Raw genomic sequence first — 14,613 nt, 5'->3', positions numbered from 1 at the left:
TCCTGATCCATCAAAGCCGTCAAATGACAGCGGCAATGTCTCTATGACCTTTGCTAGCGATGAACATGGGCTGGATTTTTTGCTATAGCAATTTTTTATTTCCCTGATACTGAAGTTTTTCTGACTGGTGAACCATCTGGCTCTTTGAGGCCTGACATTGAGTGTGACATTACAGGAGTCTGGGTTTGAGGCTGAGCCTGGGATTAACATGAGGGTGTACTCCTCCCTGCTGTGGGAGTCATGGGCCAAGGCTGTGTATCTCCTTGTCTAATCAAACTCTCAGGGATTCTCCTGGCATGCAAAGGGGCTTCTTCTTTGATAGGGTCCACAATCTTAGTCACTGTAAGAGGCAGAAAATAAGTTTGACTCACCAATGTTTTGATCTCATGCAGCTCTTTTTTTCTTTTTTTTTTTTTTTTTAATTAAACCCACAATCAATACAGAGATTCAAGTGCAGATCTCATCATCCTGAAACATTCAGAGATTCTGGAAATTAACATAAACATTCCTTCTTTACTCTAGCCCAAAACGCAATGCTTAGGATTACTGTGAAATCTAACCGATCATGTAGCGCACAGTTTCTTTTCTGCTATGTTCATTCCTTTTCCGAGGCCATCCATAAATGTTAAGCTGTAATCGATATCAATGTTTGGTATTACCAAACTACATTTGATGTTACAAAAGTGAAAGCAAGTTTTCCAGGCACCCGCTGCACATTCGGCTATAATCTAACGACGAAGTTTATGACACAATATTCTTAAAAACATAACACACTCACAGCACTTGTAAGATGTTTGTCTGTAAGCAAATAACATTCATAAGTTGTCTTTTGAAAAGAGATAGACAGGAAACTAGAACACAATGGTAGCAAACTCAATATTGTTAAAGCTGAGTCAAAAATAATCTTGGAAATTTCTTAAGTCTGGAGCACATGACTGAATTAATTCTGGGGTTTTTTTTGTTTGTTTTTTTTTTTACTGTAATCATAATAATAAATCACTGAGTATACCTTTAAGACACATTTATTCTGCCACCAAAAAGTGATTTAACAAATGTCTGTTTCTCCTCCTATTAGCATCCTGTGTGCTGTAGTCTACATTCTCTGTTTATAGGTGAGAGACTGTGCAATTTACTCAGGGATACATAGTAGCCTTTGTAGGAATAAAACTAAAGACAGTTACACAACCTGTTAAATGCATCAAAGATGAGGTAGGTTGAATAATTGGTTAGCTATTGCTAGACAATGAAATGTTCTTTCTCTGCTTTAATAAAAACAAAACTTCTCAAGGCTTCATACCTAAGGTTAAAATGTGATATGAAGGCAATAATGTGATGTAAGAGATACACACTTGAGATAAAAGCATATTTATAGTAGAAACAGAATGTATATAGAAGCGATTAAAAAATCAGTCCTGACCATAATATTATTGTCTACATCTTCCATTATAACCTATAATGTTTGAAAAACACATGCATATCTATACGAATAGTTTGGTTTAAAGTGATTACGAAATGTATGTATATTTAAATGCACTTTTCCTATTTGAATTCTCTTTCCAGCTGAGGTTTACCCCAAAATGTATCACACATGCTTTTTTCTGGTGACATACATGGCACCACTGTGTCTTATGGTGTTGGCCTATTTGCAAATATTTCGAAAGCTGTGGTGTCGCCAGGTAAGTCACTTAAAACTAGCTCTATTTGCTTGTTCTTGTGATTGTGTGCAGTTTCCTTCTCTAGATGCTCCATGTTGTCGATTAGGACTTGGATTTTTACATCCAGCACTGTTACCAAGTTCAGTGACACTGCTGGCTTACAGTCACCTTGGATAGGCACTGAGATGCATTAAAAAATGAAGGCAGGCTGAATGTAAACCCCTTCTTGCTCACATCTATGAAGGGCTTAGAGGGAGAGAAAGAGAGAAAAAGGCAACAGAAAGATTAGTTATAGGCAGAAGAAAGATCTCTCACATTGTATCTGAAATGCTTACCGAAATACCTTAGGTGACCTTATTTATACTGCTAAAATCTCCTGTAGAAGTCAAAAGTTAGGATTGACCTTCTCATTGTGTTAGTAGTCTGTACAATATTTTGGTTTTATTTTTCATTCTACAAAGTCTCAGGGCCAGAGCAGGTCCAATCTGAACAAAAGTTAGACTAGAAAGTCCAGCTATCAGAACTGTGAGACTCGAATTGCCTGATGTGAAGCTAGCTGTTATTAGTAACTTTTGATGTGAATTATTGTCAAATAATTGGCATGATTTCTAATGTGAACACCTATTTTTTTCAAGCTTCAAATTAGAAGTACAGGAAAGAAAAGAAAAATACTAAACAAAAAAAAGAACACAAGCAAGCACACAAAGAGCATTTGAACTGAAGTGGCAAAAATGATGTGAATTTTTCAGGAACATCTTCACTCTCCAAAAGTGGTGTCAGATTAAGAATCATTTTCTGGATGTGAGCTGTAATCTGTCATACATCAGTCTATGGTTCCCTTTGCTGTCTTCTGCTTTGTCTGGAATTTGTCCATGGTTGTAGTCCCCCACCACCCCCTGCCCTGTCATTCTGTAAATGACAATAAACTCACCCTGTTGAAGATATGATGCAAGATATTCCCTCTCCTGTCTTCTGAAATGGCTCTAACAATGGCTGACACTTCTGTCAAGATATGGGCATGAATCATTTCTCTCTCACCATTGTGTCTGATACCATCCGAATTTGAGGCTGTCCTGGACAGGGCATAGTATCTGCCACATCAGGAGCATTTTCTGTGCAGTTCAAATTGATCCACCAGAGAAATCACAAGTAGACTTTAGATTTCTGAATATATATGTTAAAAGTAAAAATCAAATCTTACACTGACAAAACATCTCTCTTGCAAATAGCTAAAATATAGGAAAAAACAAATCTGCTTTAAGGCATTTTGTTATCATCCATTCATCGTAACAGCAATTATTCTCATGTCTAATCATATTAGGTTAAACAAGAGTTGCTCTTTGTCTTGCTGTTTATCTTTAAATTATTATTTTTGCTTTTAATTTCTTACATCTATAAGATTAAATAACAAGATAGTTTGAAGGTAAAATGTAACCTTTACAATTTGAGGGGCCTTTTCACCAGAACAAAGGCTTTGCATGGTTAGTTTTGAAATTAAGTTCAGTCTAACATAGCTCTAAGATGCTCTGCATCGCTGAAGAGTTGTTATCTGTCCTGTAGCAGCCAATGGCCTTATCACCATATTCCTTGTTAACCTTCTCTTCTGTACTTTCTTTACAATCTACCTAGTGTCTCAAACTGTACATTAATTAAGTTAAATGCAAAGTACTTGTTCTTAACCTGCATGTAGCTTGAAAATGCTGGTTCAGATTCAGAGCAGAAGTTGAATGACTGGAAACCAACCTGTTTTGTTGGGGTTTTTTCCCCCAATTGTATTAGCTGGCCTATTTCTTTCTCACAATATTTCTTCTCCCTATACATCTTGCATGCTGACAAGGTTAGGTTGATCCTTTTTGTTCAGTGGCAAAAAGAAAAATACTGCTACAGGCTTAGTGCTATCAGTGATGCGAAATTACAGATGTCTCTTTTCCTAGCATAGATGATAGCACAAGGCTGCACTAAGTGAAATTAAAACCACTGCACATCTATTATCAATTGTGACTTGGCTGCCAACATCAGGTGTTTTTCCAAGTGCAACAGGTGTGCCAGAATCAGTCATGTAGAGCGAATGAATGCAGTGCTCTTAAATGTATTATTTGATAATAGTTTCAATTAAGAAATCATGCTGTTTACCAGAACTTCAGTTAAATATAGTGATCCTATTGCAAGGTACAATGAGACTTTCAGATGTACATGATAGAAAAAACACAACAAACACTAGATGCTTTCTATGCCTTACACTTTTTCTAAAGGTTCTTCTTTAAAATAGGGTGTGTTGTGCGTGCAAATTTTCAGATCACTGAAGGTAAGATTTACAAGCTATCCTTACCGTACTTTGTTCACTAGCTCTTAAAATTACTGATTGTGTCTTTCAAGCAGACCTTTGAATACAAGCTTTACAAACTTTGAATTAGTGATTCATCTTTGTAAAGACAAGAACAATCATGCCACAAATGCATGGGATTTTGAGCAATTTATTTTAATTATTAGCAAGGAAGTGGTGACTTAGAAGGCTATGTTCTCTTGTGAATTTTAAGGAGATTAAAAGTAACTTCTGAACAAATAAATAGGACTGAATGGACTTACAATAAAAATGCTGGTACATAATTTGTATTATCAAGTTCCATACTGTATGCTTTGGTTTACCAATGTCCCAATGCATTGACACTGAAGCCTACTCATATTGATAACTAGGAACCCTACTCATTTTTATTTTGGCAGCTGAAATATTGCCTTCCAATCCTTGCACGCTGTTATTATGTTTGGAGAGATTTCCTCTGGTTATAAACCCCTTGATAATAATTTGAGGGGATAGAAGAAAAGTGCATATGAAAATAACTATGCAACTTTTAGTACCTGTTTGGACACAGCTAGTGGGCTTTTCGTGGATTATTGGGATTACACAAATTCTCCACAATTATCTCTATAGCTGATTCATTACTGAAAAGCAAATATATGCATTATGCTGGCATGTGTGTACTTGCACATACATAATACACGTGTGTGCTAACATAAATGTGTATTTGTAAATGTTTCTGCATACACACACACACACTTAAGTGTTTTGCTCCTTCGATGGTACTGGTTCAGCAACACATCTGTGGGCATATAGCTCTTCTTTTTTTTTCTGATAAAATTCTTGCTGTATTATTGCTTATTGGCGTAACTGTAGCAAAGCCCAGGTGTATGCCAGGTAAAGACTGAGGAAAATAGGGCTTTGTAGAAAGGTCCTCAATACAAACTCCTGAAGATTTAGCAATGTAATATATAGTACAGTGAGACTGTATGTTGTACACAGTCCCTGCCTTTGATCACCCCTTGCTATTAAAGACTGCTCAAATAGCAGAAAAGACCCTTCTACCGGTACAGACAGGTACAAGCCATGTACAAAACCAGACATATTTTAACATTTCTGTAGAAATAGCCATTCACAATTTCGAGCCCAGATACTGTTTCTCTTCCTCTAAATTGCTTCTAGCTACCAAGAAACCTGGTCAAAGAATTCTTCAAGTGAATCTTTGGCATGATCAGGAGGGAGAGGTTTGGCTGTTTTTCTCTGCTTCCATCTCCTTTTTCTTATCAGTTCTTGCTACAAATATGGTAACTTGGTATGACTGAAAAGGAAGGAAAAGCTTCTGCTTTGAAGTTAGAAGAACAGAGTACCAAAGTACCCCTGATAAACCAAAATCAGAATCTTAGTGTATTATCTCAGTAGTGCATGGCAAAGACACATTGCAGTACTACACCCCACAGCTAAGTCAGGTAAATCCCTTGCAGTAGGACAGATGTGTCCAGATATGAAACTGATTTCAGCTGAATGAGTGGAAATCCTCAGTAGAAGTAAATGCAAGGGATTTTTTTTTTTGCTTTATGTCCATAGAGACATTAGTAAAAAAATGTATGTTATAACGTAGCCCTCGTTTTGCTTCATTGATTTCCTGTTCATTACAACACAGCTTTGCCAAAATGTTCCACTAGTTGTAAATCAGGTTTGATGGTGCACATAAACGCTAAATTAAATTAAGGACTTGTCTGTGCAAGGAAGCTATTCACAAAAAAATATATAATAGCTATTCTAGAACAGTTCTACATGTGCATGCTTTTATTTTAGAACAAGTATTTTCATTTTAGCTTATTTTTTTCTGAAATGAATATCCAAAATTTCATTCTCTTCTGGTCAGTTTGTGTGGATAAGCCCTAATTTTTAAAATGTTACAATAGACAATCTGAATTTTGCAGACACTTTTAAACATTAATTATTTTGCACTCATGAGACTACTCACCCCACAGACAATTGCACTATGCATGAATATAACTATATTTCTACCCAAAAGGTTTTCACAATGTGTACATTGAAAACATTCTAAATGTCATTGTAATAGAGTTCTCTGAGAAAGACCTTGCCATCTGTAGTCTTTCACATTTGGCTGCAGGCAGGAAATAATTTTGAAGAACTGAGGCAAAATTGCTTTATTTGGCTCAGTTTATGTGAGGGCACAGGAAAAAAAAATATGAGCTTTTTTTTTTTAATATCATGGTGCTACATCTACCCATTGCAAGGTGTCTTTGGCTAACCTAATTCTTCCTATATCTTGGCACTCTTCTGTGATTCCCCTCCATTCATCACTGTATATGCATTCAGTTTTGAAGAGCTTTGCAGGGAGATCCACACTTCAGCTGTGATTTCTTTAGTTGCTTCATTGTCATCTAGATTGCATATTTGGAAGTTTTATGGCACTTAAAACTATGTAGGCTTTAAATCCTTGTTTTCCAATGCTGAAAAGCTGTTTAGCATCTTAAATTAGCAGCATATGAATGGGATAAACTACTCTGGCATACAAGAAAGCATTTAATGTAGAACTTTACAGCAACATAATTGCAGTAATAGAGTTGGTAAGTGTAATAGTCTGAAGAGACAAGAAGGCAAAGTATGTGTGAAGTAAAGACAATTTTGATACATCAGTTGATATATTTGGATAAAACACAAATTTTTATGCAGTCCTTCAAGTGTGTCTGAAATTGTTTTTTTTTTCTTGCAGCTACATTGATTAATTTAATAAAAAAACCTACTTCTCCTTGCAACTTACATTGTGTATGTCAACATGTCTATTTTTCTTGTTCTAGCTACCCATGGTGCTAGTTTTTCAAAGTGCCCGTATTTTATCTTTTTTAGATCCCAGGAACTTCTTCTGTTGTTCAGAAAAAATGGAAGCCTCTGCAGTCCTCAGCACAGCCCCGAGGGCTGGGACAATCAAAGTCAAAGATTAGCGCTGTGGCAGCTGAAATAAAACAGATTCATGCAAGAAGGAAAACAGCACGTATGCTAATGGTTGTCCTCCTGGTTTTTGCACTTTGCTATCTACCAATTAGCATCCTCAATGTCTTGAAAAGGTAAAGTTTATCCCAAAGTGTAAACACTTGGTAAAGCTTTCTGTCTAAAACCAATCCTCTGTTATGAGATTGCTCTTATTCTGGCAGATACTTTTGAAGGATAAGCTTACTTATTTCATGATAAAGAAATGGAAAATAAGCATACAGTTACAAGAAAAACATATATCTAACTCATCCGTATTAATTAAACTAAAGGCCAGATTGTGGAACACTTATGAGCAAGATCTTCCTCATGAAAATGATCTAACCTATCTCCTCATTAAAACCTGTCATATACATGGGATTACAGCTTCTTTGCTCTAAATGCACCCATGGAAGTGCATTTACCTAAAGCAGCAGCTGAAGGTGAGCTGTAGTGTTGTGGCTTGGCCCCCAGGACTGTGAAATGCTGGGTTCAAACCCAAGCACCATCATGTACAATTTTGAGACCTTAGGCTAACAGTTTAGTTTGCCTATGAAGCCTTGTTTTACTTATTTACCCTTTTCTGTCCTGCTTATTTGAGCCATAATTGTTTACACTCTCTTTTTTGGTACAGTGCCTGACAGGCTAAGGCTTTCATATTGTTATAGCTCCTGAGACCTCTGGAATAAATAGTAACATATAGCAGAAGATTTGAATATCTTAAAAAAATAACCAGCCTTTTATTGGTGCTTGAGGAACGTTTTAGTTTTTAAGGAATAGTTTCAAGTTGGGTATGAAGGCTTCCCACTTGATTCTGGCACTTTCCTGAGGCCTAATTTAAGTACTTTTCATCCTCAGGTCCCTTGGTAGGCAATGCGGAGAGGCAGAAGTATTTCCAGAAGGCAGTTCAGGCCACCTGTGATCTGAACCACAGAGGAACTACACAGGCTGCCTCGACTACAATAGCAGAGTGCGCCTGTAGTTAGATTTTCACTTAAATGGCAAAAGTTAGCTGTAACAAATCTGGGCAAAGCAGGTTTCTCTGGAGGACAGAAGCTGGTACTGTGGCCTCAGGTTTTGGGCCAGTTCAGTGCCTTTGTAACGCCAGAGGCCCTATTTATTGGAGAGTGGGCCTAGAGCCGGCAACCTTGACTGGAATAGTTCAAAAGCAACTTTTCCCATCTTTTTTTTTGGCTTATCTAACACCCGTTTATTTTGGTGCTTAGCAGAAAAGTCATGCATCTGCACCATTGCAAAGTAAAGTACTGATGGTCTCTGTTGTGCTAAACCACCAAGAAAGGAGGCTGAGGGATGGGGAGAGGACTTCATTCGCTCCAGAAAGTGAGCAGTGTAGAATCAGCTTTTCTGCGATACTACAAATAGATCATCAGAGATAAAATTAGGCTAAAAGTTGCCAAATCTTTTTATGTGATTTCTAATTTTGCCATCTTTCAGGTTTGCTTTTCTTTTTCTGTAGGGTTTTTGGGATGTTTAATAATGCTGATGACAGAGAAACTGTATACGCCTGGTTCACATTCTCACACTGGCTTGTATATGCAAACAGTGCAGCCAATCCTATTATTTATAACTTCCTCAGTGGTAAGTTACAGTCACCTAGAATTCAAGTTTAATGTATAGTTTGAATGTAATGAGCCATAGCAAATAAGATTAATGACTGTGTAACATCAGCCCAGCTCCTCTGGTGGGAATTAGATCCTCTTCTTGGAACGAGTTGCCTGATGTATCCCATTACCTTCAGGCTATCTACCTATAACTAAACTAAACAGTGCCAGAGCCTGAGTCCAAGGGCTTGAATTTGACTGTCCATGCCATTAATTTGGTAGAGAAGTCCCTGGCATGACTTTGGTCTGTAACAATTACCATTCTCCTAAAAACTCCCTGGATACTGTCTGGGAGGTAGCACAGGCTGCCAACTGCACTGTCCCCACTTGGTACTTTATATGCAGCTATTGGGTTTTGGAGGCTACGAGTATTTAACAGCACTTGCATGACCAGATTGTGCCAATTAGGTTCAAGGTCAAAGAACCAGCCAGGATGCTGTTTGCTTATTGGTGTAGATTTCTCTTAGTTTGTATTTGTCTTATTTGGTTGTGGACAGCAGAATCATGACCTAAACTGGTGGTATTACAGCTAAATGCAGAGAGGCAAAAGTCTGTTGATCCTCACTACACATTTGCCCATTGTAGGTTTTTTGTGGTGTGTAGTGTGAGGATGATCTAAACAATTTAGTCTGAGCCCCAAAAGCAAACTAATGGGCTGTTGCACACTTTGAATCTTTTTTTAAAATATATTCCAGATGAAATACCAATTATCCATGCCCTCACATTTCACATGTCAATTAATGATTGAGTCATTTAAGCCAATGATTGCTCAACTACTTGTTTTTGTTAGATACGTTATTAATCAACAGACTATCCATGACATGATTTCATAAATCATTCTAATTTGTCCATTCTGTCTAGCCAAGAATAATTTAGGTTTCATACCATACCTCACATATCTTCTTACAAAGGTTATATTTTTTCTGTCTTTCTCCAAGATGTTGAAATTGTGATTTCCTACTTCTGCATTAGAAGAACATCTGGGTGTTTTGGGTTCATTTTGCTTTAGATAGCTGCTTTTTTCAAATCTATAAAATTTGTTGAAACACGGTTTATAGTACAATTTTTTCATGAGGTTTTTTTTTTTTGTGGTTGGCAGGGAAATTTAGAGAAGAATTTAAAGCAGCATTTTCTTGTTGCATCTTTGGCATTCGCAGTCACCAAGATGAACGGCTCACCAGAGGTCATGCCAGTACAGAGAGTCGGAAATCCTTGACCACCCAGATCAGCAATTTTGATAACGTTTCAAAACTTTCAGAACACGTTGTACTGACCAACATAAACACACTTCCAGCAAATGGTACTGCACCCATTACCCACTGGTAGTATGCTTGTCCCTATGTCTTTTGATGCGGTGGAAGTAAAATTTAATTGTGCAAACAGCAATATTTGAATCTGAGCACAATGCAGTAAGAGAAGGGCATTTACAATTAAGAACTGACTGTAAGGAAAGTAACTTGCAAGAAATAGTTTATAGAATATGCTACCACTTTTGTTATATATTGATGAAACAAAATTTCATCTCATTTATTTCAAAAGCTGAGTTGCAACTGGGGAGGGGATAAAGTAATAATATTTTATATAAATATTTTATTTGGATCTCTACTTCCTTCAGACTCCTAAGTAAAGAACAGGTACCTGAAAGTATGAAAATAATTTTCTCTGGAGTTGCAATGTATTTATAAACAGCTATATTCTACTCAGAGCTAATTCTCTGAAGTTGTGGTCAGTTTTATAACAAATATTATAACCAAAACTAGGTGTAGATTGAGCTACCTGAATGTCCTTGACTATTTCAAATGATCTGCTTACCATGCATTCTGATGTGAATTGGGCTGATCAAATCAGAAATTCACATTAATTTATTTTCTTACATTTTCTGTTCTTTTTCCTGTTGGGTGGGTTGTGGTATGTATTCAGGAACAGCTGGGAAACCACTCGTGATTTTTCTGCAATACAGGTTGATAAACAAATGAACACAGTCTGGAATGAAAGGCAGGAGTTGTTCAAACTTTCCCAATTCTGGGTAAACACTGAAATGATTGTGCAATTCCCTAGCTTTGTGAATAGTTGGAAAATGGCATATAATTTATTATTTGATATTTCTCATTACATTATATGTTATATCCCAGCAGGACTTTGCAAGGGACTGCAAGTACAGAACTCCTCCCTCCTTTCCTAGGGACATGAACATTGGTTGTCTAGAAGTTATCTCAGACACTATAGGCTAGGAATTTATAAGCTATATTTTGATAGCAGAGAAATTGGTATCTCCAAGGACAGCTGATCTGTTCCTAAAATACATATCTAAAAAGAATTAAATAAATTACCTCTGAAGAAGTCTGTTCTTTTCACTTACTATAGAAGGAATTTTTTTTTCCATGAATTCAGCTTGCTCTCTCTGGTATTGTTGCCATTCCTGTATGTATGGCACAAGGAAGGTTGCAGCCATGAAACCTGGACAACACTGTGGCTGTAGATGATGTTTTGCTATATATCTATTATTTATCATCATTCTGTTCTCCCTGTCTGTCCTGTGCTCATGGCAAGGGGGTTGGACTAGATGATCTTTAAAGGTGTCTTCCAACCCAAACCATTCTATGATTCTATGATTGACTTGTACACAGGAAGCGGTAGTGCTCTGCTGGTCACAGTGGCATCTGAATAAGGAACCACAGGGCAATTTACCAAACAGTGCATATTAAATAAGTAGTAGAACACAGTAGAAATGTTTAAAAGTAAGAAAAACAAGGTTTATGCATCAGAAATCCCCTTAGACTTCAGTCAAGAAGTCTTAAAATTTGGAAGTGCAGTTTGGAACATTTTCTGGGCAGACCGTTTTGTTAATAGATCATCACCTGCATGGTGTTCAGAGTGACAATCACAGGGTGAGCCAGTCAGCTACCTGCTACAAACAGTAAAATCAACTTTAAATCCTTATTTTATCTTACAGATATCCCAGCTACATTCAGCCCATTGAAATCACTGCATCTCCACATACCAGGGATGAACGTGACCTCAAATTTACACGAAGCTGTGAGGGTTTCTGCAGAAGACACTGGCAACACAAAGAATGTAGAGTGGGACAAATTCACCCCTAGCATAACTAAACTTACCTCGATGGAGTTACAGCAAGGATGACTTTAGCTCAGTAGATGTAATACTACCAGAGAATGGCACATGCTTTTAGCTGTGTTACAGACTACAACAACTGGACTTGAAGGGATTCCTTCAAAATGATTGCCTCTCCTGTTTCTTCTCAGTCTTACAGAAACCTGCTTACCTCAGTATGAACTGAAGAACCTGTCTTTACAAGTCTTTTTAAAGATTGTATTGTATCATACTTTGTAAATACTGTAGATATTTATTTTTATATATTTTAGATGCTGTGCAATGTTCTAAAATGTATCCTATAAAGAACTCTAAGTATTTGAAAAAAGTCTCAAACATCATTTATTTATATCCTGTTTCTATAAATGAGTGACTTATTTACAAGGAATGCTTACTTATGCACTAGTGATATTTTGGAATTACTTTGCACTTCTTTTTCTGCTAATTCACTTCTAGTAAATTCTACGTTCATTATGGAAGTTTAACTTCAGATTGATTTGGGGAGATTCCAGGCTACTTTTCTAAGAACAGACATGCTTCTAAGACATGAACCCAAAGTGCTGCAAGTCACACGTTTTCATAAGATTACACTAAATAGCCAATTGGCATTTTTCTTCAGACTTGAGTGCCTAAAAAGTAACTACTTAAATAAAACTTATGTGATGCTCAAAGGTGCTATAAGCTCAAAATTCCTACTCAGACCAATAGGAGTAACAAGTGTCAGCACCCCTGAAGGACAGGACATTTAAATTTTGGTAGCTCATTTTAATCCATAATGTCTGCAAATGTTGCTCTAGAAGATATCTGAGGATCTTTAAAACAGAAAAGATTGGTTATCTTGCTTGCTTTCACAATTTCTTTCTCAGCTGCCATTTAATACTAATGATACAAACAGTTAATAGATTTATATGCCAAGAAAGTGTTGACTTTTCAACAATTAAAATGTTTTTCTCTGGAAATTATAGAGGTGATACCTCATTGGACCAGCAGATCAAGTACTCACTTATCCATTTTCCATTTATGGGATAAGCTCCCTGGCTTGGGGCTTCCTACCACACATTCTAATTTTCCTTCTTAAAGAATGAAGGTGGTGCATCAGTGGAGGCTTAGTCTATGAGGGGCATGTGGCCTATTGGTTAGAAAGAGGCTAATCTATAAGAACCTGAGCTACAATCTCCCTGTGGCACTATTCTTGCATTTCAGTTAAGATTTTTTTCAAAAGGAAGGGTAAGATGCGAGGGAGGATTTGTTTTTCAGTAAAAAGCATTTGACATCATAGAAAGAAGACATTCTCACACATTCAAATGTTTCTGAAAAACCAATTATTCATAGACAAGGTGTTATTTCATTAACTTATGTAAATAGTTTTCTAGGTTTCACTTTGACCTAGTATCATGCGATGTACTGTCTATCATGACAGCTATAGTTTTCTGAACTGATTAATCACTTTATGCTTTAGCCTTCCCCGACAGCTGTTTTATGTGACATTGTTGCAATTACTCCTAGTTTACACTGGTGTAAAGTGAGAGAAAAAAATTTGCATTTCTTTGTATATTAAAGTGTTTTTTTCTATTAAAAGAGAAAAGGAGAATATTCTTTTTCTATTAAAGAATAAGGAGAAATACCTAAATGGAAAGAGTGTTTAAACATCAAATAAAATCGTAGGAATTCCTATATTCCTATGTGTAAACTTAATTTTTTCGTATAGCTATTATGTCATTTTTATTTCAAGAAACTATTTTACTTTGTCTCTTCTAAGAAAAGAAAACCCAAATAGTTGTGGAAAGTACAGCAGGATTTTATTTCATAGCGATTGCAATTCCTTTGCCATTAGAAGGCTATTTTTGCTTTTCAGCCATAGAAAATTATATTCTTAAACTGAGTGGAACAATATATAACTTTTCTATATCATCTGAAATGATTGGATGAACAGCTGCTGAATGAAAAAATTACAGAAATGGAAGAATGGAATTTGAAGTCTTCTAATTTTTTTCCTTCATTTTTATATAAGTAAATAAAAAGTTGAAAAGTTAAAAACTAGTATAGTAATGTAGCTGCAAATAATTATCAGTAATCATTTAATTGTGCCATAAAATGTTGCCTCAAACCACTGCTGAAAAACATCAATTATGTCAAAATTTTGCAAACCTATACTTTCATTCTATACTTTCATTCTAGTTCTTTGTTCCTCTGGTCTGCTGTCCAACATGCTCCATAGCTCCCCTCTTTCCTTACTAGATCATGATCCTATTCCATGTCTGAGATGAAAACAAACAAATTCCCTTCTAAAATGCATTTTAAAGTGCTGACAGAAGATGATTGGACATAGCAACAGGCATTTTTGGGAAAGATTATAGGCAGTAGCCAAAGACTTGCTCTGTTAGCTTCTCTGGAAATCAAGCAGGACTGAATGCAGAGGGATTGCCAGATCCCATGAAAAACACCCAAGAACCACGTCTCATGTAGATGCAGTCCAGCTTAACGGTTATGGCAAAAAGAGAAATGTGAGCAAAAGGTACAGTCTAGCACTGGGGCCAGACTCTTCTCAGTGGTGCCCAGTGACAGGACAAGGGGCAACGGGCACAAACTGAAACATGGGAAGTTCCATCCCAACATGAGGAAAAACTTCTTTACTTTGAGGGTGACAGAGCACTGGAACAGGCTGCCCAGGGAGGTCGTGGAGTCTCCTTCTCTGGAGATATTCAAAACCCACCTGGACACCACGCTGTGCAACGTGCTCTAGGTGAACCTGCCTTGGCAGGGGGTTGGACTAGATGGTCTCCAGAGGTCCCTTCCAACCCTAACCATGCTGTGATTCTGTATAACAACGGCAGCAAAGGAAGCTGGCGGGGGTGGGCGGTGAGGGCGGAACCTTAATCAACGGCTCCTGACCGAAAGAGGTGGGCAGAGCGAGAGACAATATTTACCTCGG

General features: G+C 37.0%; 1 protein-coding gene across 1 annotated transcript in view; it reads left to right on the top strand.

Moving 5' to 3' along the window:
* Nucleotides 1–11,711, top strand: part of HCRTR2 (hypocretin receptor 2) — a 39,247-nt gene extending 27,536 nt beyond the window's left edge. Inside the window, exons 5-9 of the mRNA XM_068413368.1 lie at nt 1,561–1,676; nt 6,829–7,046; nt 8,426–8,547; nt 9,670–9,870; nt 11,524–11,711. Coding sequence (XP_068269469.1) covers nt 1,561–1,676; nt 6,829–7,046; nt 8,426–8,547; nt 9,670–9,870; nt 11,524–11,711 — 845 coding nt within the window. The remainder of the gene's footprint in view (nt 1–1,560; nt 1,677–6,828; nt 7,047–8,425; nt 8,548–9,669; nt 9,871–11,523) is intronic.
* Nucleotides 11,712–14,613: the final 2,902 nt, after the last annotated feature.

Source organism: Nyctibius grandis, chromosome 1 (genome assembly GCF_013368605.1).
Source record: "Nyctibius grandis isolate bNycGra1 chromosome 1, bNycGra1.pri, whole genome shotgun sequence".
NCBI classification, from domain to species: domain Eukaryota; kingdom Metazoa; phylum Chordata; class Aves; order Nyctibiiformes; family Nyctibiidae; genus Nyctibius; species Nyctibius grandis.
Note: the sequence above shows the minus strand (reverse complement) of the source record. Positions and strands in the feature narration are given on the sequence as shown.